At 43.5% G+C, this 25,888-nt stretch overlaps 2 protein-coding genes across 4 annotated transcripts in view; both read left to right on the forward strand.

Moving 5' to 3' along the window:
- The window catches only part of PBLD (phenazine biosynthesis like protein domain containing), a 52,364-nt gene that overhangs the window by 21,348 nt on the left and 5,128 nt on the right, over nt 1-25,888 (forward strand). For 2 of the 3 annotated variants that reach the window (XR_002176564.3, XR_002176563.3), the window contains exon 11: nt 1,267-1,588. The exons of the other annotated variant lie outside the window; for it this stretch is intronic. The gene's annotated coding sequence lies outside the window, so the exon portion shown is untranslated. Of the gene's footprint in view, nt 1-1,266; nt 1,589-25,888 lie in introns of those variants that run through there. 3 annotated transcript variants of the gene reach the window in all.
- Nucleotides 1,735-22,470, forward strand: ATOH7 (atonal bHLH transcription factor 7). Its single transcript, XM_073793550.1, has one exon. The coding sequence runs from the start codon at nt 21,433-21,435 to the stop codon at nt 21,889-21,891; it is 459 nt and encodes a 152-aa protein (XP_073649651.1). The 5' UTR covers nt 1,735-21,432; the 3' UTR covers nt 21,892-22,470.

Consider the following 25,888-nt stretch of genomic DNA (forward strand, 5'->3'; position numbering starts at 1 on the left):
TGGTTAGATCTGGATTCAAAACCAGGCTATGTGATGACAAATCTAGTGCCCTTGCTATACTTCAAGGAATATCCCTAGAGGGTTGCTTTGGTTACTGTCCTGTATAATGTTACCCCCAAATTTACAGGTATGCTCGGAGATTCTGTGGGTCCCCAGGAATTTGCACGGGACATATTGGGAAGGCTTGTTTCTACTCCACCTGGTGTCAGCCAGGGTGGTTCAAAGGCAGGGCTGGGATCATCAAAGGCTTGTTTACACACGTTTGGAGCCTGAGTTGGGGACACTGAAACAGCTGAGAGTTGAAACAGCTGAGAGCTGGAACAGGAAGTCCTCCTTTTTTAATTTAATTTAATTTAATTTATTTATTTGGTTGTGCCAGGTCTTAGTTGCGGCTGGCAGGCTCCTTAGTTGTGGCTCGCTGGCTCCTTAGCTGCGGCACATATGCTCCTTAGTTGTGGCATGCAAACTCTTAGTTGCAGCAGGCATGTGGGATCTAGTTCCTTGATTAGGCCCCCTGCATGGGGAGTGCGGAATCTTTTTTTTTTTTTTTTTTTTTCGGTACGCGGGCCTATCACTGCTGTGGCTTCTCCCGTTGCGGAGCACAGGCTCCGGACGCGCAGGCTCAGCGGCCATGGCTCACGGGCCCAGCCGCTCCGCGGCACGTGGGATCCTCCCGGACCAGGGCACGAACCCGCGTCCCCTGCATCAGCAGGCGGACCCTCAACCACTGCACCACCAGGGAAGCCCGGAGTGTGGAATCTTAACCACTGTGCCACCAGGGAAGTCCCCAGTTGGGCCTCCTTGAACACCTTTATCTCTACATAATCTCTCCACGTGATGTTTCCAGCATGGTGGGTTTAGGAGAGCTGGACTTCCTCCATGTGGGCTTGGCTCCCAAGGCCCCAAAAAAACCAAGTGGAAGCTGTCTCACCTTTTATGACTATACCAGGAAGTGACATGATTTTACTTCTGCCGCATTCTATTGGTTGAGGCATTTATGAAGGTCTGCCCAGGCTCATGGGGCAGGGACACAAAGCCCATTCTTAATGGAGGATTGTTAATGTCACATTGTAATAAGAGCATATGAGATGGGGTATATTTGACTGCAGCAATCTTTGGAAAAATACGATCTACCACAAGAGTGTTTTGGGGAATTTCCCATATTCTCGGGAAATTGGAGACATAAATGGTTAGCAAGGACAAGAAATACCTCCATTTAAAAGAAGAAAACTTGGTGTTAACCCTGAATCTTTCTTTTTTTAATAGAGGAACAACAACTATAGTCATTGAGCCATCATCAACAAACATATGGATGTGTTTATAGATCATCATCAAAAACTTATGAAAATGTTCTTAGCCTACTGGAGATACTTTCAAGGAACCAGAAACATTTAAGTGTCAGGTTTTATGGACTTTGTGGGCTCTCAGGCCTACTCTGCAAAAGAGATCGACCAGACTGGATCTGTTCCACACTCAGAGTGAAACAGTGTTCCTTGGCTTAGTCTTTACCTTCATCTGTTTGGGCTACTATAACAAAAATACCATAGACTAGGTGGCTTATAAACAATAAATATTTATTTCTCATGGTTCTGGAAGGTAGCAGTCCAAGATCAAGGCAGTGGCAGATTTGATGCCTGGTGAGAGCCTGCTTCCTGGTTCATAGATGGCAATCTTCTTGTTGTGTCTTTTTTTTATAAGGGCACTAATCTGATTCATGAGGGCTCCACCCTCGTGACCTAAGCACTTTCCAAAGGCCCCACCTCCACGTACCATCACACTGGGGATTCAGTTTCAACGTATGAATTTTGGGGACACACAAACTTTCAGTCTATGGCAGCCATTCTAGGGCAATGGCGGCCGTTCTGGGGCAATGCCTTGTAGTTACTGTTTTCTGATGCTGCCAAATTCTTCCAGAGAGGCCAGAGTGGCCATTGTCGGGGATGAGTGTTTTGGTTCTTTTTTAATATTTATATATGTGTCTGCACCGGGTCTTAGTGGCCACACGCGGGATCTTCGTTTTGGCGTGCGGGACCTTTTTAGTTGCGGTATGCAGGCTCTTAGTTGCGGCATGTGGGATCTAGTTCCCTGACCAGGGATCAAGCCCAGGCCCCCTGCATTGGGAGCATGGAGTCTTAACCACTGGACCACCAGGGAGGTCCCGGGATGAGTGGTTTATGACTTTGTGCAAGAACGGTTGAGGTTATCACAATACCTTTGGGCCAGGTTATTTTAAGTTACAATAGGCCGTTTGTGAATTTCATCAACCAACTGGAGGCTCTTCGTAGCTAAAGTCATGATTTCAGCAATAAAGAAAAGAAGAGGTAAGTTAAAAGTGAACACCTGTTCTTCTAAAATTGCTCTACTGCAGGTACCAGCCCTAGAGAATTGGCAGATGGTTTTGTGTTTCTAAGCCTGACCTTAGCAGCCCTTCATCAATCTTAAGCTGATTGATTCTCAAGAAAGAGGAGATTCTGGTTTCCCAGGGTACCCAAGACACCTTTGATTTAGTTACTACCTGAAGACCAATTAATTAGTCCACACTGGTTCTCTCAAGTTTTCCTAACAAAGCTAGGAAATCCTGGGCACAGCCTGACTGGGGAGGCTTTTTACTAGCTCATTAATTACTGTCACCCTAGACATGGATAATTGTAAAAGAAAGAAAAAACATCATTCTGCACTGGGGAAGATAGGTGATTTCCAAGGCCTGCAGCTATCTTGCATTGTGATTCCTGTAGCCAAGGGGCTCCCGTCTTTAAAAAACCTCCACCCATAGGACTGAAACTACCAACTTCTTTTCCCATTGCATCTTAACTCATGGCTGCCAGGGAAGCTTGTCAAACACGAGAGAATCTGCCCCTTGACTATCAGGTACTTTTTAGTTTTTAAATTTAGCAGTGTTTACTTAAGTTATTTTTTATTTTTTTGCGGTACGCGGGCCTCTCACTGTCTTGGCCTCTCCCGTTGCGGAGCACGGGCTCTGGACGCGCAGACTCAGCGGCCATGGCTTACGGGCCCAGGCGCTCCGCGACATGTGGGATCCTCCCGGACCGGGGCACGAACCCATGTCCCCTGCATCGGCAGGCTGACTCTCAACCACTGTGCCACCAGGGAAGCCCTACTTAAGTTATTTTAAAGTCAAATGGGATTGTACTGGTTTTTTATGACTGTATGCTTAGGCCACCTAGGCCACTCAAGGTGTCTGTTCTCTTGCTCTCTGTTCATCCCCTCGACCAGTGCCTGCTTCATCTATACCTACTCCCATGACTGACCTTCCTATGTATGTACTTGCCCCAGACCCCAGCTAGTAATTGTTCTAATCTTTAGATCTGAACATCTTTACCTGATAGCTTCTCAAAAGGGCGGTGAGGGGCGTGCCCTTCTGCTAGTTTCCCCGGTAACCAATGAGCCAACCTGATCTCTCTTCCTCCCCCCCCCCCGCCCCGCCCCCCAGAAGCCAAGACTGCTGCCATTTTGCCCGTCAGCCACCGCACACTGTGCGGTCTTGCTCCACGACCTTGCTTCAGACATGTAAGCTCCGCCATCCATCAACCCATAGATGTCTCTGCTGCTGACTCCAGGCTTTCTTGAAGCTGGGCAAGTACAGGGCTTGCAAGCCTGCAGGGTGCAGCCCAACAGCGACATAGAATTAATTCATAATCAACTCTCAGTTATCCTCTGGATGGATACCTGGGGATCTCACTCTTCTCACCCTCTCAGCTGGTTTCCCCTCTTCTGTCTCTTACCTGGACCCATTTCTCTCCTGGTCTCTCCTCAGTCTTTGCTCTTCATTCCAAGCTGGGACCTTACTGGGAAGAGTCAGGGTGGGATGTGGGGGGTGTTGTTAATGTGATAAGAAGTAATAGAACAGCATACTCATATATTAACCAGTAGATGCTCTATGACTCTCCTTCTTTAAGAGGATAACCATAAGTTGACTTTTGCTACTAAGAACTTCCTCCTCATGGTCAATGTTATTTCTTGGTAGTGTTAAAAGATAAACTGGGGGCTCCCCTGGTGACGCAGTGGTTAAGAATCCGCCTGCCAATCCAGGGGACATGGGTTCGAGCCCTGGTCCGGGAAGATCCCACATGCCACGGAGCAACTAAGCCCGTGCACCACAACTACTAAGCCTGTGCTCTAGACCCCGCGAGCCACAACTACTGAGCCCGTGTGCCACAACAACTGAAGCCTGTGCGCCTAGAGCCTGTGCTCCGCAACAAGAGAAGCCACGGCAATGAGGAGCCCGCGCACTGCAATGAAGAGTAGCCCCCACTCGCCACAACTAGAGAAAGCCCACGTTCAGAAACGAAGACCCAATGCAGCCAAAAATAAATATATAAATTTATTTAAAAAAAAAAAAGATAAACTGGGGCATATTTTAAAAATTTAAGAGTTTATTTGAGCAAACATCTATTCCAATCAGGCAGTGCCAAACCAGAAGTGGTTAGGAGCACTTCACTGACAGGGCCTGAGACAAGACTTTATTATCGAGAAGACTTTGAAGCAGAGCAAGGAAATTATTTGATTGGCTAAGCTCAAACATCGTTTGGGAAAGCCTAGTTGGCTGTCTGTAATTGGTTGTCCTTAGGTTTTGACTTTTTACCCTTGAGGCATTTATGGGCTTAGGTTTTGGTTTGCTTATGTAGCTAAGTATGAGAACCACCTGAGTCTAACGACCTCCTTGTTTATTTATTTTTTTGTTTATTTTGAAAGGCCTCCTTGTTTAATTAACAGTATTGTACACATTAAAAAAATTGTATTTATTGTGCACAATTTCAAGCATGCACAAAAACAAAACAAATATTGATACTATAGTTACTACTCCTGGCTTTCTTCCCTGCTGCTCCCCACCCCTTGCACCCATCATGCAGCTTCAACGTTTATCAACTCATAACCAATTAATTCTGTTTCATAGTTGACCCCCAAACCCAGGTGTTCTGTGCTCCGTGTTTGGGGTCACCTGAAACCCCATTTTCTCAGCTGAACATACCCAGGAGGCAACCCTGGGTACAGCAGACTCCTGCCGGTCTGTGTCTTCCACTCCATCCTGTGGACTGAGGCTTGAGAACACCTCGAGTGTCACATTCTATTATATTGATGGGGAAACTCGAGGAGTCCTGGTGGCAGGCTGGACAAAAGGACAGCTGTGCTGGGCTGCCCACAAACTAGGGCATCTTTGGAGGCTGTCCTCCAATTCCCAGTTAATTTTTAGGAGAGCTTTAATTATGCCATCAACAGCCCTCACTTAAACAATCACACGCGCTCTGGCTGGGGGAGAAATGAGTGACTGACTAGATTTACATAACCATTTACCCTAATTAGAATGTCAAAAGTTGGTGGCAAAGAGGCCAAGTTGTGCTGTGACTTAGTATCATTTTAATTTAGTCCAATTTCCTATTATTGCAACTGTCTTCCTCTTTGCATCTTAGATCCTCTTCTAAACCATTTGTAGCCAAAACAGAATGGAAAGCAGAACAACTAATAATAACTCACTTGAGGGCTGAACTCCTGAAAAACTCTAAAGGTTTCTTTCCTTAATCCAAACCATGATTTTAGTTTTCATCTAAACTTATAATTGCATGAACATTTAGATTTAGGTAATTTAGGCAGACACTTAGCTTTGAATCCAGAAGCCTCCGCTTACGTGTTTGTGTGTGTGTGTGTTGTATAAAGTATTAGAATCATCTGCAGGTTGTCCCATGAGAAAAAATATTGTCTTTGAATAGTTACTTTTATTTCAATGTTTTAACACAAGGATTGGTGTGTAATAATAATAATTGTAAGATACACTCATTAATAGGTAATATTAAGTAATGTGTAAAGCTTCTATGACACACGTTTTGAACTATAAGATTTGAAAACTAGAAACTATACAGAACGCCAGGTCTCAGGCATAGAACCACCCTGACCCATTAGAGACTGTTTAGGCCCGCATCGGTGGTTTCTGGGTCTGGCTGTTTTTCTGCCCTCATTCCCTTTTAGCATCAGGAGGCCACCTATTTAATTAGTTGGGGGTGGGAGCGCCTGTAATCTCTTGGGGCTGGCTTTAGCCCCAGAGTTGGATAAGAGGGTGAATCCATCCTGGGGCGTGGCTGGCCTCTCCCCTGCAACATATGGGGAGCCCGCCACGCCTACAGCCCAAGTTCCAGCAGCAAGCAGGAGTGCAGTGGCCTTCCCTGCTGGGAACACTCCCTCCAAAGCCAAGGGCAGGTGGCGTCACTAGTAGAGGTCAAGCAATTCTTAGACCAAACAGCATCTGCTGAACTATGCCAATTGGAAATCAATGTCCCCTCCCTGGGTGGGTTTAATTTTCTGGTTGTTTGCACAAACTTACAGCTCCTAATGGGCAGGGCAGAGCTCAGAGCATCCTCCCAGGATTGCTCCAATGGAGTCTGACGTCTTCACTGCCCATCGATAAGCTAAATTAAAGAGTCTGTTTACTAGAGGCTAGTGTTGGAGCCTGGCTGTCAGGCCACTATTTATCCAAGACCTGGAGGTCTTGTGACAGGAAGGGGGAACCCTTCCAGGGCCCGAGAGTGGGCTACTGTCTAACACTCCGAAATGAATTGTCCAAGGAGACACGTGTGCTGACAACGAGAGACTTTATTGGGAAGGGGCGCCTGGGCAGAGAGCAGCAGGGTAAGGGAACCCAGGAGAACTGCTCTGCCACATGGCTCACAGTCTCAGGGTTTATGGTAATGGGGTTAGTTTCCGGGTTGTCTCTGGCCAATCATCTTGCTTGGCCCATAGTCTTGACTCAGGGTCCTTCCTGGTGGCACGAGCATTTCTCAGCCAAGATGGGCTCCAGAGCAAAGGACTCTGGGAGGTTGGTCTTCTCCTCCCTCTTTTGGCTCCTCCTGAATTCTCCCGGTTAGCTTTCGAGGCAGAACCATGTTCCTTATCAGGACTTCCTGATGTGAGACAACTCAGGCAAGTGGGCCTGGCCAAGGCAGGTGGTTTCGGTCAACAGTTCCCTAAAGGTCTGACCACAAATGCAGTACATGTAAGCCCCCAAAGCTTTACCACAGCCTGAGGGAGACATGTGGGTTCCTCTGCCTGTGGCAATATTGAATCATTATCAATGTTCCGACTCCGATTTTATGGTGGTTAAGAGGTCATGTTCTGCAGTCAGACAAATCCAGTTTCCACCACTCACCAGCAGAAGGACCTTGGGGCAAGTTTCTTAACCTCTCTGGGCCTCACATTCCTCATCTGTAAAATGGGGATAATTGTACCTACCTCACTGGGCTGCTGAGAGGATGGAATAAGATAATATGGTGAAAGTGTTTAGTATAGTGTCTGGTACATGGATGTACTTTTAATACATCTTGGGTATTAAAAATGACAATAAGGATAATGATAATCGCGGCCAAATATGAACAAGGTAGGCATGTTAAAATAGGCAGGAACAGAAGACTTGAGTGAGCAGTGCTGGTTTTAAAATCTTAAATTTTAACATTTTACCGTCAAACTCCACAGTCTTAAAGTTGTATGTGAATTATTTAACTTGCTCATTTCTCCCTTGTTCTCATTCATGAGTCTTTCTTATTTGTCAACAAAGAGATAAAGATCCAGGCATAACACCGTATTTTGTGATGCTGTGATGAATGGGTTGTTGCTTTAGAAGCGCTTCATGCCAGTCCCCAGTCCTGTTAGAACCAGAACTCCAGGGAACCCAGCAACAGCCATGGCAAGGACTTCTGTTGTGTTTCTCAGGTGGATCATTCCCAGGAGACAGTTAGATAAGATTCCCAGGAGAGATGTGGAGAGATCAAGATCAAGTGCTTACTCACATGGGAGAAAAACTTTTGTGTAGCTGAGGATGGGGTTGCATTCTTCAGGGCCAGACACTCTGATGGTGCATGGGCCTGCCTGGCCACATGTACTCCAAGCTTCCTCTCCTCTGTCAGAGGCAATTTTATTGCAATAGACAACAAGGCAACAGGGGTGAGGAGCCCTGCTTTTGAGTGGAGCTGGATGAGGAGAACAGAGGAGAGGAAGGGCCGTTTCTCCCAGATGAAGAGACAGCAGTGGTTGGCTGAGAACTGTGTTATAGCCAGAATCTCAGTTTCCATGAGATGCCTGATTACTTTTTTTCTTTATCTACAGTTTCTGCTGGATCCCCATCATTGGGGCAGGATGAAAGGGTCCCCCTTTCTCTAACAGACACAAACTGCAGTGGCTTCTAGCTCACAACCAGCCCCCAGTGACCATGTTACTGTTTCCTAGCCATAGCTAGAGATGCCTGACAAGCTGGCCAGTCCATTTCTCTCTCCCTGGTATTTGAAAACTTGACTGGAATAGACAAGCAAGTTGGAGCAGAGTCATCTCATGGTAATGCTCCAGGGCCAAGAGCAATGGCTGCTAAGGTCCCAGGTCACCTCCATTCACGTCCTGCCAGAGAATGGGTTGTTTGTTTCCTTTGATTTAGTGAGCTACTCCTCATATCGTTCCATATCTCCTTTTTGCTTAAAGACTGGTTCCATTTTCTTTTTTTCTTCTGCAAGAACCTTAAGTGATGTTACCTACTGAAAACTTAAAAAAAAAAAGCAGAGAGGGATAAGTTTTGTACAGTAAGTTTGTGATGTTTGCAAGTGGTTTAATCCAAAATCTTTGGGTTCTCCAACCTTGAGAATATCATCATAACATAAAATTTCCCCCACAAAAGGCATCTTCAGCCACAAGAGCTATAAGGCTGCATGGAGATGCATGTGCCAGATGGTTAGCCAGCTGGATCTGTTCTTTGGCTAAGCGATTTACATCTATGTCTGGTAACCTGGGATTTAAATTTGTGCCTACACAAAATAACCAAGTGCACTTCCTCAAGTATATAGGTGACACTGCAGCGTTAATTTTGCAAGTGCTAAAATCCGTGAAAAAAAGGCCCTGGGCTCATCTAAGCTGCACAAACTTGTACAGCTAAGTACATTTTTAAAAAATGAATTATAGCATTACCTTCAGTGATTAATTAAAACAGCCTCGGCTGTCCCAGTCATCCAGTGAAGCAAGCCATGGGTTTCTTACAGTTATTACTGGAAATGGCTTCCTCCATAGGATCCACGCTTCTAATCCACATTCGGGCACTGATTCAGACTAGGAAGGCTCGGGTCTCATCTTCTGCAAAGGGCTTCCTCTGAGGATCCAAATGTGAGGTTGGGTCCATTTATCAGTGACATCTTTGAAGCTGGGCAAAATCCCTGAGGAAGAGAACAAAGTCTCCCTCCTAGCTCCCTCAAATAGGGAGATTTTCATACGATGTCACCAAGCGGTGGGTAACTTTGTAACAGAGCTAAAGACATGAATCCCTGTTAGGGCCAGTTCAATTCCTGCTCTTTTCTAGCCATGGAGTGCATCCTCCCCCTATGGACATGACCAGCCTCCACCCAGATGGCTGCCCTCGACACAACCCATCCTCACTTCTGCAAGAGCCACTTGGAGTATCAGTGGTCTTGCTTTAGCTTATTAGACTTCACATAATTCACCAAAACTTCTGCCAGCTTCCCAGAATTTTCATGTTTCCATGTCATAAGTTAGCAGTTAGAGCCTTCTCTTACTGAGCTTCCTGCTTGAGGACTCTAGTGCCTTCCATTTGTCTCTTTAAGTCTCCCACTCTTCCTCTCTTCCCCACATGGTAAACGGACTGGGACCAGATCAGGGGGAAGCAGTTAGGTGTATCTCCAGGCAGGTCTTGGATAAAACCAGAAAAGAGTTGGATCAGCTTCAGAAGCAGACTTGGTGGTTTGATTGAACTGGGTCACCTCCTTGACCCCAAGGCACTGATGCTGTCCACCAGCACCTGAAACCTGAAGACACACACTGCTACTGTTATGAGTTATGTCCCCATTTCTTTTTTTTTTTTTGGCCCCCAGGGTGGCATGCGGGATTTTAGTTCCCAGACCAGGTATCGAACCTGTGCCCCATGCAGTGGAAGTGCTGAGTCCTAACCACTGGACCTCCAGGGAATTCCTGAATCATGTCCCATTTCCAGGCCAGTTATAATGAACCACAATATCTCTGTCACTCAGCTTCAACAACTATTAACTCATAGGCAATTTTGTTTTACCTATACGTCCACCCATTTCCCTTTGCCCTAGATTATTTTGAAGCAAATCCCACACATTATATAATTTCATTTGTGACTATTTCAGTATGTATCTCTAAAATATAAGGACTTGCGTCTTCCCTGGTGGTCCAGCAGTTAAGACTCCATGCTCCCAATGCAGGGGGCCCAGGTTCCATCCCTGGTCAGGGAACTAAGATCCTGCATGCCGCAGCTAAGACCCGGCGCAGCCAAATAAATAAATATTAAAGAAAAAAAAATATATAAGGACTTAATGTAACCATGATATTTTTATTACACTGAAAATAATTAACAGTAATTCCTTATCAAATGTGCAATCAGTGTCCAAATTTCCCTCATTGTCTCATAAATATTTTTAGAGTTGGTTTGAGTCAGGATTCAAACAAGATCCACATATTGTACTTGGTTGATATGGTTCTAGCCTCTTGTTCTAATTTCCTAGGTTCCCTCTTCACTTTCTTCATGCAGGATACTTGTTATCAATGTGTCAGTTGTCCTACTGAGATTCTCAGTTCTGGATTTTGCTGATTGTGCCCGCCCCACCCCGCTCCACGTGGTATCTCTTAACATGTTTCTCTGTGCCCTGGAGGTCATGCAAATTGCTTGTTGGAAGTGGAGGCCTAATAAGATTCAGGTTCAACTTTTTAGTTGATACACCAGGTGCTGTGTTTTTCCATCAGGAGGCATACAATGTCTGATTCTGTCTGTTTCTATCTCTTTTTAGTTGATTAACTGGACAATAGTTAGAAACATTCAAATAACAGTGGTAGGTTATTCACAGGCATGTGTTACCACCAGGCCTTGGCAATAAACTGTGGGTTAGGCTGGAGTTTGAATCTTACCCTGCCACCGATGCCCTTCTCTCTGTTGGCAACTTCCTTTCCTGGGTCCCTTTATGTACAGTCACATTCTGGGCTGGCTGCCAGCTGAGCAGTGATCTCTGACCATCCTGTTTACCAGCCAGTTTTTTGCCCTGAAAGTTTTCTCAGCCCCAACAGTCTTCTCCCAGCACAGCCACCTCACCCTCAGCACTACCTGGAGCGTTTGCATGCTCCCAAGTCACTTTATAAGAGAAATCTTCAGGACTCAAAAGAATGACTAGAATGTCAAAGAGAAGAGGTTGGTTCCTTCATTTCAAAATAGCAAGTTAAACTTTTGAGTGTAAAGATATACAGATTAAAAAAAAAAACACAGATATTTTTAAGATGGCCTTTTCCTTAATGTAGGAGTGTGGACTCAGGTTGCATTTTCCAAAAATGTTTCTGTGGGTACTGCTCTCTGGATATCCTCTGAGATGAAGAGTTTCCATGGCCACATAATTTAGGAAACTGCATTTCCCATTCTGAGAAGGACCATGATCATAGTAAAGCCTGTACACCTTTGTTTAAGCCAGAATTTCCTTTTCTTTATCGAAGGGTAAGAGTTTCAGGGCACACTTTGGGAAACATACTTTGGGGGAACAAATAAAGCTGATCTTCTGGGTGAAGTGAGGCATGGGAGAAAGGGGGCACTGAAGGTTGGAAACAGCACTCTGGAATTTCTCTGACCTGTTTGAGGATGGAGACACTTGGGAGGTCGAATTGGTAAAAGGTTCTTATAGTGGGCTTCTGCAGAAAACTTGTGCTCCAGGATGTTTCTTGGCCTAAAGTCATCAAGTAGTTAAGTAAACTTTTGGCTTCCATCCGAGATCACTTACCTGCATCCTGCGTGACACGGGGGAGCATGGAGGCCTGAACCAGTGTAACCTGGGTCCCAATTCCCTGTTCATCAGTTAGTAGCAAAGCAAACTTGCTAGGGTGAATCAAGTTACCCAGATGACCTAGAGTGACAGATTATATGGCAACCGGGCGTTAGCCACTGGGGAACAGGACAAGTGAGCTGAAAGGAAGGGGTTGCGGGCATTACTTGTATTCTGAGCACTGCAGTCAGCAGTGGTTTTATGACTGGCAAAGCGTCAGGTGCTCAGTTGTCTGGTCCACTGAAGCCTCAAGAGCAGGCAGTGGCGGGGAGGTGAACATGCAAGCAGTGGAAGGCTGGAGTTGGAAGAGCCGACTCAGTGGTGAAACTGGCCCAGGAGGAGGATGGTCAGGAGCCCAGTGTCAGAGGGGTGTTGCAGACTTAGGCTCCCTCTCCTTTGGTACTGACTTCTGAGGATCTGAGACTGTGTGAAGAGATGCAGAAGCAGGAGGCTTTATGTGTGGCGAAATGTGGAAATGATCAAGTGGTGGGTCCTGGGGCTCCAGAAGAATGTGTAGGATGAGGCAGACCCCTTGTCCTCTTCTGAGAGAAGAGCAAGTGACCAGTTCTTGGGAGAAGAGAGCTCATGGTAAATGAGGGACCCCAGTAACCAGACTGAGGGTCGTACAGGCTCCAGGAACCTAAGGAGGAGGGCATACAGTGACACAGTGGGAGACAGGAAGTGGAGGTTGAGGGTGTTGCAGAAGGGTCCAAAGAGGAAGCCTGAGGTCAATGAGTCCTTAGAAGCTTCTGATCCACCCCCAGGCACATCAGACTCCAAGCTCAGCACTAGGTACTAATTCTATACCAGCAGTGCGAGATGGTGCTCCAAGGAAACCTCAGACTTGGTTCGCAGAAATAGTCTAATCTTGCCTGCCAATAACCCACCCCACTGCCTACTGTTTAGCAGGGCTGAGACTTGCTGGGACTGACACAGTGCTGTGAACATGTCACAGCACTTTAATGAGGATCTACTATGTGCCAGGCATCATTCTAGGCACTGGGGGCCCAGTGATGAATAAGTCTCTTTCTCTGACATCAAAGCTCTTCTAGACAAGACTCAGTGCAGCATGGCGCATGGACTCTAGGAAGAAAGAGAACTGGGTTTCATATCTAGTCGCTGGCTGTGTAGCTTAGTTTAACCAGAGCCCTCAATTTTCTTGGCCACAAGATGAAGATTGTAACAGTCCCTACTCAAAAGATATGATGAGGCTAGGAGCTAAGACCTGGTAAGTTTGGTGTTTCCTGTAGGTGTTAATTTATTTATGGTGATGATATTGGTTTCCTTTGCTTAAGATCAGCCTGAGTAAGACCTTCAGTCAACAACAACAGCAAATATGTATTCACTGAACACTCTAGACCCAGATATCTAAAATTTGCCCCTTCCCTCAAAAAAACTTATAACCTATCTGGAGAAACAGAAAATAAATTCATCAGAATATAGCAACAATACCAAGTTTTAAATATCCATGAGGGTGGAGATTTTTGCAGTGTAGTCAACAGTATTTCTAGGGCTTCCAACAGTACCCAGCACATAGTATGTGCAATACATATTTGTTGAATAAACGAATGAAAATTAGTTTGAAACAAATTGGTATATGGTTGCCAAATGAATAGAAAAGAGTATATACTCCTATGACTACCAATGTCAGACTCCACTTAGACAGAGCCTAGGAATCTGATGGGTACAGATATCTGGTCAGCTAGGCATGATTTCTTTTTGCTCCCCACTCAGGGGAAGTCAGTAGGAGGCAGGAAAGTAAGACTCAAACACGATGGTGAGGAGGGACAGGGACACAACCTCAGAATTAAAAGACCTGGGTGTTTGGACATTTAGAATAACTTGTGCAGCCAAGCTGCTGAAACTGCACAAGGAAACAAAAAAGCAACACCAGCTCAAATCAACAGAAAACCGCTTCCCCTTGGGGCAGGGAGCTGGCATCAGCGACTGGCCTGGGCCGACGAGGCCTCTGGGCTTTTACTCTGCGCTGACTCAGGTACTGCCTGAAACCTGGATTGTAATGAGAGCCACCCTTTGGGGGAGTAAGCCACCTGCTCACTGTGAAGCAGCAGATATCACAATTTCAGAGCAGAAACAAAAGTAGCAGGCCTGTGGTCCCTGCCTTTGGAGGGCGCAGTTTCCCCCCAAAGAATTCTATTAGCAGGAGGAAAAAGAGCTGTGTTACTAAGGGGGAGAGTTTCTACTCTCCCTTTGTGTGTGGGGTCCCTTCATCTCCCTTTTCCTCCTCCCTTCTTCCTTCGTTCCTTCAACCAGTATTTCTTGAGCATCTATTATGTACTAGACACAATTCTAGATACTGGAGATATAGCTAGGAACAGTACAGAGGAAGCCCCTGACTTCCTGGAGTTTCTAAACAAACAACTAAGGACATAAGCATCTGATAGAGCAGGAGCTGAATGATACAACAGAGCCAGCCAGGGAAGATCTGGGAAAATGGCATTTGAGGCTGGGGGAGCAACCAGTGAAGAAGCCCAAAGGTGTGGGTGAATGTGGGCAGTGGGGGAGGAGTAGCCTTTTGAGCGGGCAGCAGTAAGAGAGGTAGCCGAAATCCTTCTTCCTCCAGAGTACAGTGAAATCTCCTTACTCTGAGCTCCTAACTGTACTAACCACACACTGCCTCATGCCTAGGACAGTGGTCCCAACTTTTCTGCTCATGTGCTCCTATCAGTTAAAAAAAACAAAAAGCACTGGTATATACTCACATATAAATATATGTATTTATATTTTGTACACTATAAAACATACCCTGAGACAGAAATTAAAAGAATGAGATAAAATAAATCAGCAAAATTTCTAATCATTTCGCATACTCTAATGGACTATCTAGTGCACCTCTTGGGGGCCATGACCCTGGTTTACTACTCAGGCTAGTCTTTTTTTTTTTTTTTCTTTTCTTTTTCTTTAAAGCTTCTCTTTATTATTATTATTTTATTTATTTATTTATTTTTTTGGCTGCACTGCAAGGCTTGCTGGATCCCGAGCCGCCAGGAATTTCCCTCAGGCAACTTTTTTGATGTGTCTTGGATCTTATCTCCACAACTAGATGGTGATTCCATTAGGCTAAATGCTGTCTTATCCCTGCTGTTGCCTGGCACAGGGCTGAACAGATGGAAATAGTAATTACTGTCCAAGAGACAAAGGCTCTAATTCTGGCGGGCACATAGACCATGGGGCACCAGTGTGGAGGGTCTCTGTGCAGGGATAGGTCCTGTGGCCTTTCTGTGGCCAGGTGAAAGATTCCTTGTATCAGTCAGGGTTCAACCAGGGAAGCAGAGCCACTGTGAGTCTTATAGAAGAAGGAATTTATTATAAGGATGAGTCCTTACACAATTGGGGAAGGAGCTAGGGACATAAAGTTCCAAAAAGGGTTCTTGAAGGATGAGAGAACAGTCGCTAAGCAGCCCTGGCTGGGCTGAACGAGTCAGAGCTTGCAGGGGAGTCTGGAAGCCAAGCATGTCCAGCTGCAGGAGTAAGACTGGGTGGGGGCATTGGTGCAGAAGTCCTCTTCTTTGAGGCCACCACCTCTGTGAGTTCACGTGAAGCATCTGATGGTGGGCCTGGGGCCGCTGTTGGTCAGCAGGGCTGGCGGTTGGGAGGGAGCACTGGATGCAGCATGGGGAGGAGCAAGGACAAACTGGGATCTACCAGCACCTCTGCATCTGTCTCTCACGGCCTCTAATCTACACTGATCTTCAGACCATGGTGGCTTCACTTCTGCCTCCCAAGCTCATGCAGCTTCACTTTTGCCTAACTCAAACCCAGAAGCACACAGGGAAGGGCATTCTAAAAAACATAGCTCCCAGCCCAAATTTACCATAGAACAGTCCAGCACACCCCTGAGACTGATTCCCTTTGTTATGCATCTATCTACGTTCATGAAAAGACGTCATGATTATTACTTTTTTTTTAAAAAATGTATTTATTTAGGCTGTACCGGGCCTTAGTTGCAGCACGGACTTCTTAGTTGCAGCATGCATGTGGGATCTAGTTCCCCATCCAGGGATCAAACCCAGGCCCCCTGCATTGGGAGTGCAGAGTCTTGCCCACCCTGTACCGCCAGGGACGTCTGAGAAACATCATGATTATTGATTCATCTTCTCAGATACCTACCTCAGTTCTAGGAAGGGAAGGACCCTGGATGGTGAGTGCAAACATTTCAGTCACTGGAAAAGTGGAGCATCTCCTGAAAATTAATGCTTTAAAATATGTGTCTGTCATTGTGAGATTGAACCTCTAACTACAATGAAAACACCAAATCTGCTACCCAGTAAGGCCCTGAGCTGCGTTTTTTTAGCCTCTGATATTTCAAACTTAGATTGCTCCAGTATCAAAGGCAGAAGGAGCTCCTTTGAATTTAACCTCATCTCCCTGTCCCTATTCACTCTGTGGGTCAAGCACTGAAGAGAAAGGAAATAAAAATGATCTGGATAATTGCAACAGGTCATTTTGTTTATCTAAACAAGCACCTGTATTGCATTTAATTGTATGCCAGGCATAGGTCTAAGTGCTTTACAAAGAGGAACTAACTCAATCCTCATATCAGTTCTATAAGATCTATTATTAACCCTCCTTACAGATAAGGTAAGAGGCTTAGAGAGGTTAGGTAAATTGCTCAAGGTCACACGACTGGAATTCACATCATGCTTAACTGTAGCTTTTTTTTTTTAATTGGAATATCGTTGATTACAATGTTGTTAGTTTCAGGTGTACAGCAAAGTGAATCAATTATACATGTACATATATCTACTCTTTTTTAGACTCTTTTCCCATATAGGCCATTGCAGAGTACTGAGTCGAGTTCCCTGTGCTATACAGTAGGTTCTTATTAGTTATCTATTTTATATATAGTAGCATGTATATTGTCAGTCCTAATCTCCCAGTTTATCCCTTCCCCCTTAACTGTAGCTTTATGTGTAAAAGGTTCAAAAATTATTCATTAAAGTCAAAAGCTGCAGAAACTGATGATGAAATATCATTTTCATTATCACTTGTAAAGTATTAGATGTCATTTAAAGAGTGACTTTCTTAGGGACCTGGCAGAGGTCTTTATTTAATAAAACCTCATTTAATGCTCACTACTGCCCTGTGAGGTATGTGTTATGATTCCACTTTGCAGATGGAGAAATCAGAGAAGTGATTTGTGCAAGAGTACACAGCTAGCTGAAAGGAGATCCAGGATTCAAAACTGACTTCAAAGATGCTGCTCAGCCCAGACACTAAGAGGAGGCTAAGATCTACCACCCAGAGTCCAAACCCTACAAGTCATTCTGGCTCTTGGCACTAGAAGCTAAATCAGACTCCCAAGCCGGAATTCTCAAGCAGCATGTGCTGGGGGTTGGAGAATCAGCTGGGGCCCTTTAGTGAGCCCGTATTTTCTGGAGGTGAGAGATCATTTCTGGGGCCTAGGACAGGGCCTCCCATCTTTTTCATCTCTCTCTTGGCCCCATTGTTAGTCTCTGTCGCTTCTTAGTTTCCTCCCTCCACTGGGTTTTCTCTTCCCTGGATCATTGAGGGGCAGGCAACAGAGATGCCAGACTTTGCCTCTCCCTTCCTTTCTCTAAACACTTAAATCCTTTTGCAGTTTTTTCCCCACTTGGTAACTACGTAGCACGTTATAAAATCACAAGAATGTTTAAGACCTTGCACTTCTGGTCTTTAATGAAATATAAGTGGAACTCAGCTTCATTGTTCCTTTGTCTTTTGCTGGCTCACCTCTGATGTCTTTCAGGTACTCAGAGTCCCCCAGTTGCCATGCTCTCCAGAAGCAAACCCCATTCCTCATATTCCATATTATTTTTGCAAATTCAGAATGAACAAGTGTTCTCCTCTCTTTTAATTGTGTGTTTCTTTGGAGAGTTTTTATTTAGAAAATTATAGTTTTGGATAATTAAGATGTTTACCCTTTAACCTAGTCTATCCATTTAATGTAGTAATTTCCAGCCATTGATCTTTTACCGCTAAAATAATGTTTCTCCCACTTTTCTGCTCCTACAGGTGTAAGCTCTTTCTATCTTCCACTCTCTCCCATCTCCATCTGCCAGTTTTGATTTCTGGCCAACCCTAGACATATAGTAACTGCCAATTCACCTGGTAGGATCATGCCCTCAGTATAGAAACATGGTAGAAATTAGTCTGACATGCAAATTCTTATGGCTCAAATGGCTATAGTTGTGTTTCTTGATAAGAAAGGATCAATTCTGCATTCAAAATGTGGATCTAATGTGTGTTCTTTACAAAGTGAGGGAATGTAAATTATTTGTAAAGGTTATTCACTGGCAACACACGCATTCTGATTGGCATTTATCTATCATTTACGTAACATTTTTTTCAGCCACTCAGGCTGGGTTGTTTATTATTTATTATTTTCTATGCACTGTGCTAGACACTAGGGTTATGAAATAAATGACACTGTCCTTTAAGCACAAAATTTCTGATTCTATTCCTGAAACTTTTACTAGTGATTCTGCTGACTTTGGGAAGTCATTAGTGGATCTCAGCTGCCCCAGTATAAACTGAGGGGCTTGTATTAAGTGATCTCAATTTTAAAACTTCTAAAATTAGAGGCTACAGGAGATTTGACTTCTTAATTCAGTCACTAAGTTGCTCAGTGCCTTTGAATCTAATGTTTAGTCTCTGGATCTCAGTCTCCTCCTCTATAAAATAAATGGAAGGTATTAGAGCAGCTGTGGAAACGTGTATTCCAAGGAACTTTGTTAAAAGACCTTTCTAGGAAGAAAGGGTTCTGTGTTCGAGAAGGTCTAGGAAACTCTGGAGTCAGAAGGTTTCTTTACTCCAGGACTTCTCAGAAACTTTACTATACCAATTTTGCTTCATGACTCTAAGTAGGAGATAGCAGATGTGCTTCCCAAATTTACTTGACAGTGGAATCCTTTTCCTCCAGAAGCATCTTTGTAGTACTAATAAATTGTCCTTCAGAATACATCTGGGCAATGAATTACTATATACCTTCTAAGGCCCTTTATTGCAGCAATACTGTCTATCCTTGGATCAATTTCATGTCACAGATATCTGCTAGTTTGTTCTAATATAGCTGTGTGGTGTGCACACTGCTGGGCTTCCTTTTTCTCTTCAGGTTGTGTTTACAATTCTCTTGGTGCACAGGCTATAATCTCACCAACCCTGAATACATGGTCTGCAAAATCATGCATCTCATTAGCACTTTGGTCAATAGTGTCCAGAACAGTATGTTTTTTAGGGAAACATTCCAAAGGGTAGCACAGAGGAGGCTCCTTGGGAGAAACAGATGAGATAAATGAACATGAGAAATAATAGCATTAGTAGGGCTGATTTCCATGAAAACTCACAAAAATGTATTTGACATTTTGATGACTAAACATAGTCTCTCCTGTCATAGGACTGCTGTTCCTGACCAAGGCTGTTAAGAATCAGAGTAGTAGAGCTGAGTGTCTCCATGCAAAATTCTGTGTTCAACATCTGTCATGCTGGAGATCATTAACGTCCAATTGCATTCTATTGTCTTCATGTTACTCAACTTCATTTCATTGTCATTGCTTCAGCTGGAGATTAATCAACTATTTATGGGAAGACAGGACTTGGAGTCAGGGCAGTCACAATGGGGTTTTAGTCTCAAGCAATGGTGAAGGAAGTAAGACACAGTTAAAAGCCTCCTGATTTGTGGGAGCTTGTTGATAATTTAATTAAACAAAAATATCTGAGAATAATGCCTACATAATCCATATTTCAAAAGGAGAAAGAACAAACTTGGTCTTAGTAAAGAATCCAGAAATGATTCTGGCTTGAATCTATTTGGAACTGGTTTCTTTGCTACCTTACTCTTCCTTAAGAGCTAGAAAGAAGCTGAGATAATAGAATCAAGTTAATGGTTTCTCTGTAAATCAGCACATCACTATCAATAGTGGAAATCATGCTTCATTATTGTTCCTGAGGACAGCTGACACAACTGAAACATCCAAGTAGTATGACATATTTATAGCTTTATGAGGTGGGGGAAAAGTCTTCCATTAGGAATTATTTTTTAAAACCTCACAAATCACTTAGATATTTCCATTTTGCACATGTATGCACATTATGATTAGTTTTATTAGATTTAAAAGTCAAATTAAATAATTAAGTGATTATCATCTCAATATATGTCCCAAAAACATTTATAAACCGGTGTCAGGGGGAATTTAGTATAAATTCTGAATTTGCCTGAGTATCCAAGCTCACGCAATCCAATTATATAGTAGGATAATATACATCTTTTACATCCACATTAATATCTTTTTCAAACCATTTTTAAAATTGAACTATAGTTAATTTACAATGTTGTGTTAGTTTCAGGTGTACAGCAAAGTGATTCAGTTTATATATACATTCTTTTTCAGATTTTTTTCCATTATAGGTTACTACAAAATATTGAATATAGTTCCCTGTGCTATACAGTAGGTCCTTGTTTATCTATTTTATATTATAGGAGTGTGTATATGTTAATCCAAAACTCTTAATTTATCCCCCACCCGATCCCCTTTGGTAACCATAAGTTTGTTTTCTATGTCTGTGAGCATATCAATATCTTTTAATATGCTGTAATAAATTATTCTGCAGAAAACAGCCAAATTATTTGCACAGTAAAATTTCAGGTCTGAAATAATATTAGGACCTGCTAGTTTGTCCCAACTTGCTTAATAGCTAAAATAAAATGAATATACTCAGTTGAATACATTCAATCAGCATTGTGCAAAATTGCCACACATCTTGACAAAGCGAAATTTTCTGACACTAAACGTCTAAATATCTTAAATTTTCAAGACCAACATATTCACACAAGTGATTTCTAGTAATTTAAAAACCTTGGTTCAGTTTTTGGTAATGTAAGCTGCTCGCTGATATGGGAAAGGATGAACCAAGCCATCCGCCCACCCCCACCTTGTTATTCTTTTGGGGACAGCCCGGCCACTCCAGATGGTGTGTTAGTGTTGGACATAGCTTTGGAGAAACTTCCAACAGACGAAGGCTGTAATGTCAGGATTTTGCCGTGCGTCGTCCCCCTTCCCCCCTGCAGTTCCCAGGGTAGGAAGGTGCTGAGATGGAAGCCGAGGGACGCCCGCCCACCTGCCACCACCTGTTTGCCTCCTTCAGCCCTCTGCTATAAATTCTCCTCCTTCAAAGATTCATCCAGCACTCTCCGACAGCTACTGCAGAAGAAGCGCTCCTTTCCTCTCTGAGCTTGGGGAAAGATTTTTGTCTTCCAGAAAAGAAGTCTCGGGCTTTCCCAGAGGACTTGAAAGACATTACCCGAACCAGCGACACCAATTCTGCTGCAGGAAAGTTCCCTTCTCTTTTTCAACTTCACGTTGGGAAAATGACTTTCTCTTCCACATCTCAATTTCCCCTAAACTTTGGCAAGTGAAGAGACATCAATCTGGTTATCCAATAGGACAGAGGGCGGGGCTCCGCACTCCCACTACAAACTTCGATTCCACACGGTTGCTTTGTGCATGACGTATTTGCTACGAAGAGCCAAGTTGCAGAGCGGCTCCATACACCAGCCCACGCACAGGTCCTGAGCAGACCAGAGAGCTCGGCGCCTCCCTCTGTCCAGCGGGGGATGAAGTCCTGCAAGCGCAGCAACCCGGCGGCTGGAGCGCGTGCCGCGCCCCCGTGCGTGGGCGGCGCCGAGTGCGCGGGTACGTGCGCCGGGGAGGGGCGGCTGGAGAGCGCGGCGCGCAGGCGCCTAGCGGCCAACGCGCGCGAGCGGCGCCGCATGCAGGGGCTCAACACGGCTTTTGACCGTCTGCGCAGGGTGGTACCCCAATGGGGCCAGGATAAAAAACTGTCCAAGTACGAGACCCTGCAGATGGCGCTGAGCTACATCATGGCTCTGACCCGCATCCTGGCCGAGGCAGAGCGATTCGGCTCCGAGCGGGACTGGGTCAATCTCCACTGTGAGCACTTCGGCCGAGACCACTACCTTCCGTTCGCGGGCGCGAAGCTGCCGGGCGAGAGCGAGCCCTACGGCCAAAGGCTCTTCGGCTTCCAGCCCGAGCCCTTCCAGATGGCCAGTTAGGACGCGCGACCCTGCCGGAATGAGACGCCCAGTGATCCGCGCTCTGGAGCCGTAACCTTCCCCCAAGTAGCTGGTCGGGTTATCGGTGGCGTAGGATGCATTCTTAGAATAAAATTACAAATTTCCAAGTTACTTTTATTCGCATCCCCAGTCCTAGGGACGCAATGACTTTATTGCTTTTCTTTTATTCCTCCTTAGTATGTTGTAGATTTCATTAATGGATCTTGGAATGGTTTTGATTGCTGAAAGTAATGCCCCCTCCCCCTTTTCTGGACTACCTTGAGAGAAAACAATCTTAAGAAAAATAGGATTAGGTTATACTGCAGGTTTAGCCCTTACTTTCTTAAACTTTGTAAGTTTGTCCTGTTAGGGTGAAGTTACAGTATCTATTACTTGTGTATACTTAATAGAGAGCTGCCTTCCTGTCTTGTAAATGCAGTTATGCTTAGTGCATTGTGTGTGCATGCATGAAGTAGTAGAAAGTTTTCTTCTTTTTTTTGGTAGAGTACATGGGCGTGAGTGCTCTGTATTTTTAAAACTGTGTATACATTATTAAAATATAGATTTTGTAAAATATAATTGAAAACATGGGTTTGTTTTTCATGCCAAGTGCCCTGCTAGTTTCCTGATGGCACTAAAGGCCTGTTTGTTTGGGGGGGTGATGATATTGAGTGCTTATCTGAGTAAAGATGTGGAGTGTTTAAATCTAATCCCACCAATTGGCAAAGTGCTGTTTTGTAATACTTCATCAAAAAAAAGACAAGCTGATGAGAGTACAAGTAATTAATTTGAAAGTTTTCTCTATCAACTTGGAAGTATAGATATATTTTTCATGGTTTTTAAAAAGATTAAATTAACTGAAATAATGTTTAGCTTTTAAGAAACTAGATTTACAGTTCCTTAATATTTTATTTTCCTTATTAAACCAATTACTAACTACTAATTCCTTACAAGTACCCAAATATATTTGCATATATACATTTGTGTGTATATATATATATGGCTTTTGGAAGTGATTTTCTTTTAATCAGTACCAGTTGAGCAATAAAGGCTTCACTACCATCAAGGCTAATCAAAAAAGGAGCAATATAATACACATGGTATTGGTTTGAATTACTTTTATAAATTTGCTTAACCATTGGATGAATAAACCAAGTCCTTAATGTAAAGAACGACTTGGTCAACAGCACTGCACGCTTTTGGGAGAATGTCTTGCTAATAATTGGAAAAAGCAAGGCTCTGTGCATTTGGAACTTGTCACAAGTCAACAAAAACAGCATTTCCCAAACCCTTTTATTATGTGTTCCAACAACTAACATCAAGGCACAGCCACCTATTTGCAGTTTATCTACAAAGTCTTCATCAAAATTTTTACTTTCTTAGTTATCCCTGATTATCAAAATCCTTTTGGTTTGTAATGAGCAGAAGTATCTTCCCCATAAACTAAAACTTACAAAATCACAAGTGTATCACTAGAAATCCATTGAGAGACTAATGATGAATTTCCCTTTCCTTCTGATATCTGTTAATAAGAAACTGAGGTGTCCTCAGGACTTTCCTTCCTCGGTGCAAATTAGAAAATAAAATGTTTAACCTCTTGACTTCAGCAGCTCTTAGAAGACATTATAGTTCCAGCAGACAACACGGCTCTAGAAGTGATGATGCCCAGACCACTTTCTGGTCCTACTCCACTCTGCAGTGGGTACTGGGGCTATGGCAACCCTAAGGGCACCTGCCTTCCTCACTATTTGGGCACAATACTCTACTTATTTATACTTAAAATGCTTCATTAGTAGCCCCAGTAAGTTTCTGGAGTTTGTAGAATGAAATAAAATCAGTGTTAAAATAGAATGTGTTAATCAGAGAGGATCTCACAGATGTATTCAGATGGTTAGTCCTTTTTTTAGGTAGGGTGCACATTCCTCTCTCTGGACGGTAAATACCCTGCAAAAGAGAACCATACAGGGATAAACATGCAATATATACATTTGCTTATCACCTTAACAGCAGTTTCTTTTTTTTAAGTTAATCTTTATTGGGGTATTGTTATTTTACAACGTTGTGTTAGTTTTTACTGTACAGCAAAACGAATCAGCTATACATATACATATACCCCCTCTTTTTTGGATTTCTTTCCCATTTAGGTCATCACAGTGCATTAAGTAGAGTTCCCTGTAAGTAGAGGGAACTAAGAGGGAACATTAAGTAGAGAACATGCTATACAGAATGTTCTCATTAGTTATCTATTTTATACCTAGTATCAATAGTATATATGTGTCAATCCCAATCTCCTAATTCCTCCCACCGCCCCCTTTCCCCCTTGGTATCCATACATTTGTTCTCTACATCTGTGTCTACTTCTTAATGAAATCAAACAATTTAATTAAAATGATGCTATTCTAATCCTATGCCTCTTCTCCCCCATCCCCATTCCCCCCAAAGAGTGGGAATCTGCTAACTATTATGCTTTTAGTTGCCCATTTCTGTGGTTTGGAAATCTCTGGAAGCAACTTAACTCTTACCAAATTCCTAAGCTTTCCACCCCACTTGATGTACTATTTTTTTCCTGAAAGGTATTTGAGGGAAAAGTAAATGGGTCTCAGTGATCAAGCCCAATCTATGATAAAACTCCTCAAACTGTATGTTGGGGAATCCATCATGGTTTATGGATTAGGAGCTTGGATAAAACAAATGTAAAATATTTGTGGAGTTAAGGTTCACTTATTACTATACATAACAGAATTTAGATTACCAAGCAACCTAAAAGTTGCTACAATATAGTATATTGTCTCGCCTTTGAAAATCTGTTCTTTCTAGTTTCATAACACATTGAACACATTGAAATTCAAAAATATTCTTTTATTCGGGCTTCCTTTTCTTAAGAAATCAACAAATGTTATCAAGCATCTACCCATACCCTGCCTTCTTCAACATCATCCTTGTCCTTGTGTAGGCAGCCAAGAAGAATACACATGTACTAATCAGTAAGCCGCCCTGAACAGTGCAGCTGAATGCTTCAACTGTAGAGTATCGGGAATATGTACCATAAGAGCTCCTAAGAGATATTAAGTAACAAAAGAAGACCCACTCCCAGGCAGGGTTTGAGTCCCATTAGTTATTATATGTGGGCTCTCCCTAGGTGCCAGCTGCAGGTAGAGGCCAAACCCCAGGGTCAGAAGTCTTGAAGAACCCTATACAAGTGAATGGGGCTATCAAGATGGGAAAGGCCATCTAAGCTAGTGGTTCTCAACCCAGACTGCTCATTAGAATCTCAGGTAGGGAGTCTTGAAAAACATACCAAATCTGGGGCCCCCCGTTCAAGAATTGATTTAACTGCTCTGAGGTGAGGCCTAGGCATAGATATTTTTTCAGGACTCTCCGGGTGATGCTAACTGGCTGATGGGGTTGAGAACTGCTTAATTAAACAATATCTACTATGACACCATTAACCTTGTTACCAAAAACTGACTATATTGTTGTCACAGTCTTTGTATTTGCAGATCTTAAGAAGGATTAGGCTATCTTTCTTAACATCCAGTTACACCCAATTTCTTAGTTAATGAGGTGACCATTATATTAATGAAGATCTAACATTTCTGCTGGATATGAGCCAGATGGAATGTATTTGGGTTGTGGGTAACAGCGCTACAGGATTCAACAGTTAAGGCTCAGTTCACTACTTAAATTTTGCCATCTTAGAGTAAAAGCAAAGTGTTATTTTGGACTGAATTTTGCTCTGCTCTCTGCTTAGGTTTCACTAAAGATATCTCTTTTTGCTGCCTGTGGGTGACAGAGATTTCAAAGCACTTATAAGACCATAAATATATGACCAACCTTTTCACATGTATACCCATTCCTTGCTCTGATCATGAATATACTAGAGGGTGCAAGCTTTAACGAGTGTTTTATTGAATTAACACAGGACTTTTGGATGGCTGTTTCAAACTGGTAGTGTACCCCCAAAATACCCAAGCCGAAAAAAAACTACTGAGAGCAA

The sequence above is a fragment of the Tursiops truncatus genome, chromosome 16 (assembly GCF_011762595.2).
Source record: "Tursiops truncatus isolate mTurTru1 chromosome 16, mTurTru1.mat.Y, whole genome shotgun sequence".
In the NCBI taxonomy this organism is placed as follows: Eukaryota; Metazoa; Chordata; class Mammalia; order Artiodactyla; family Delphinidae; genus Tursiops; species Tursiops truncatus.

Bases quoted from the DNA above. Each gene is read 5' to 3' on its own strand.
- ATOH7 (XM_073793550.1), top strand. From the start codon at position 21,433: ATGAAGTCCTGCAAGCGCAGCAACCCGGCGGCTGGAGCGCGTGCCGCG.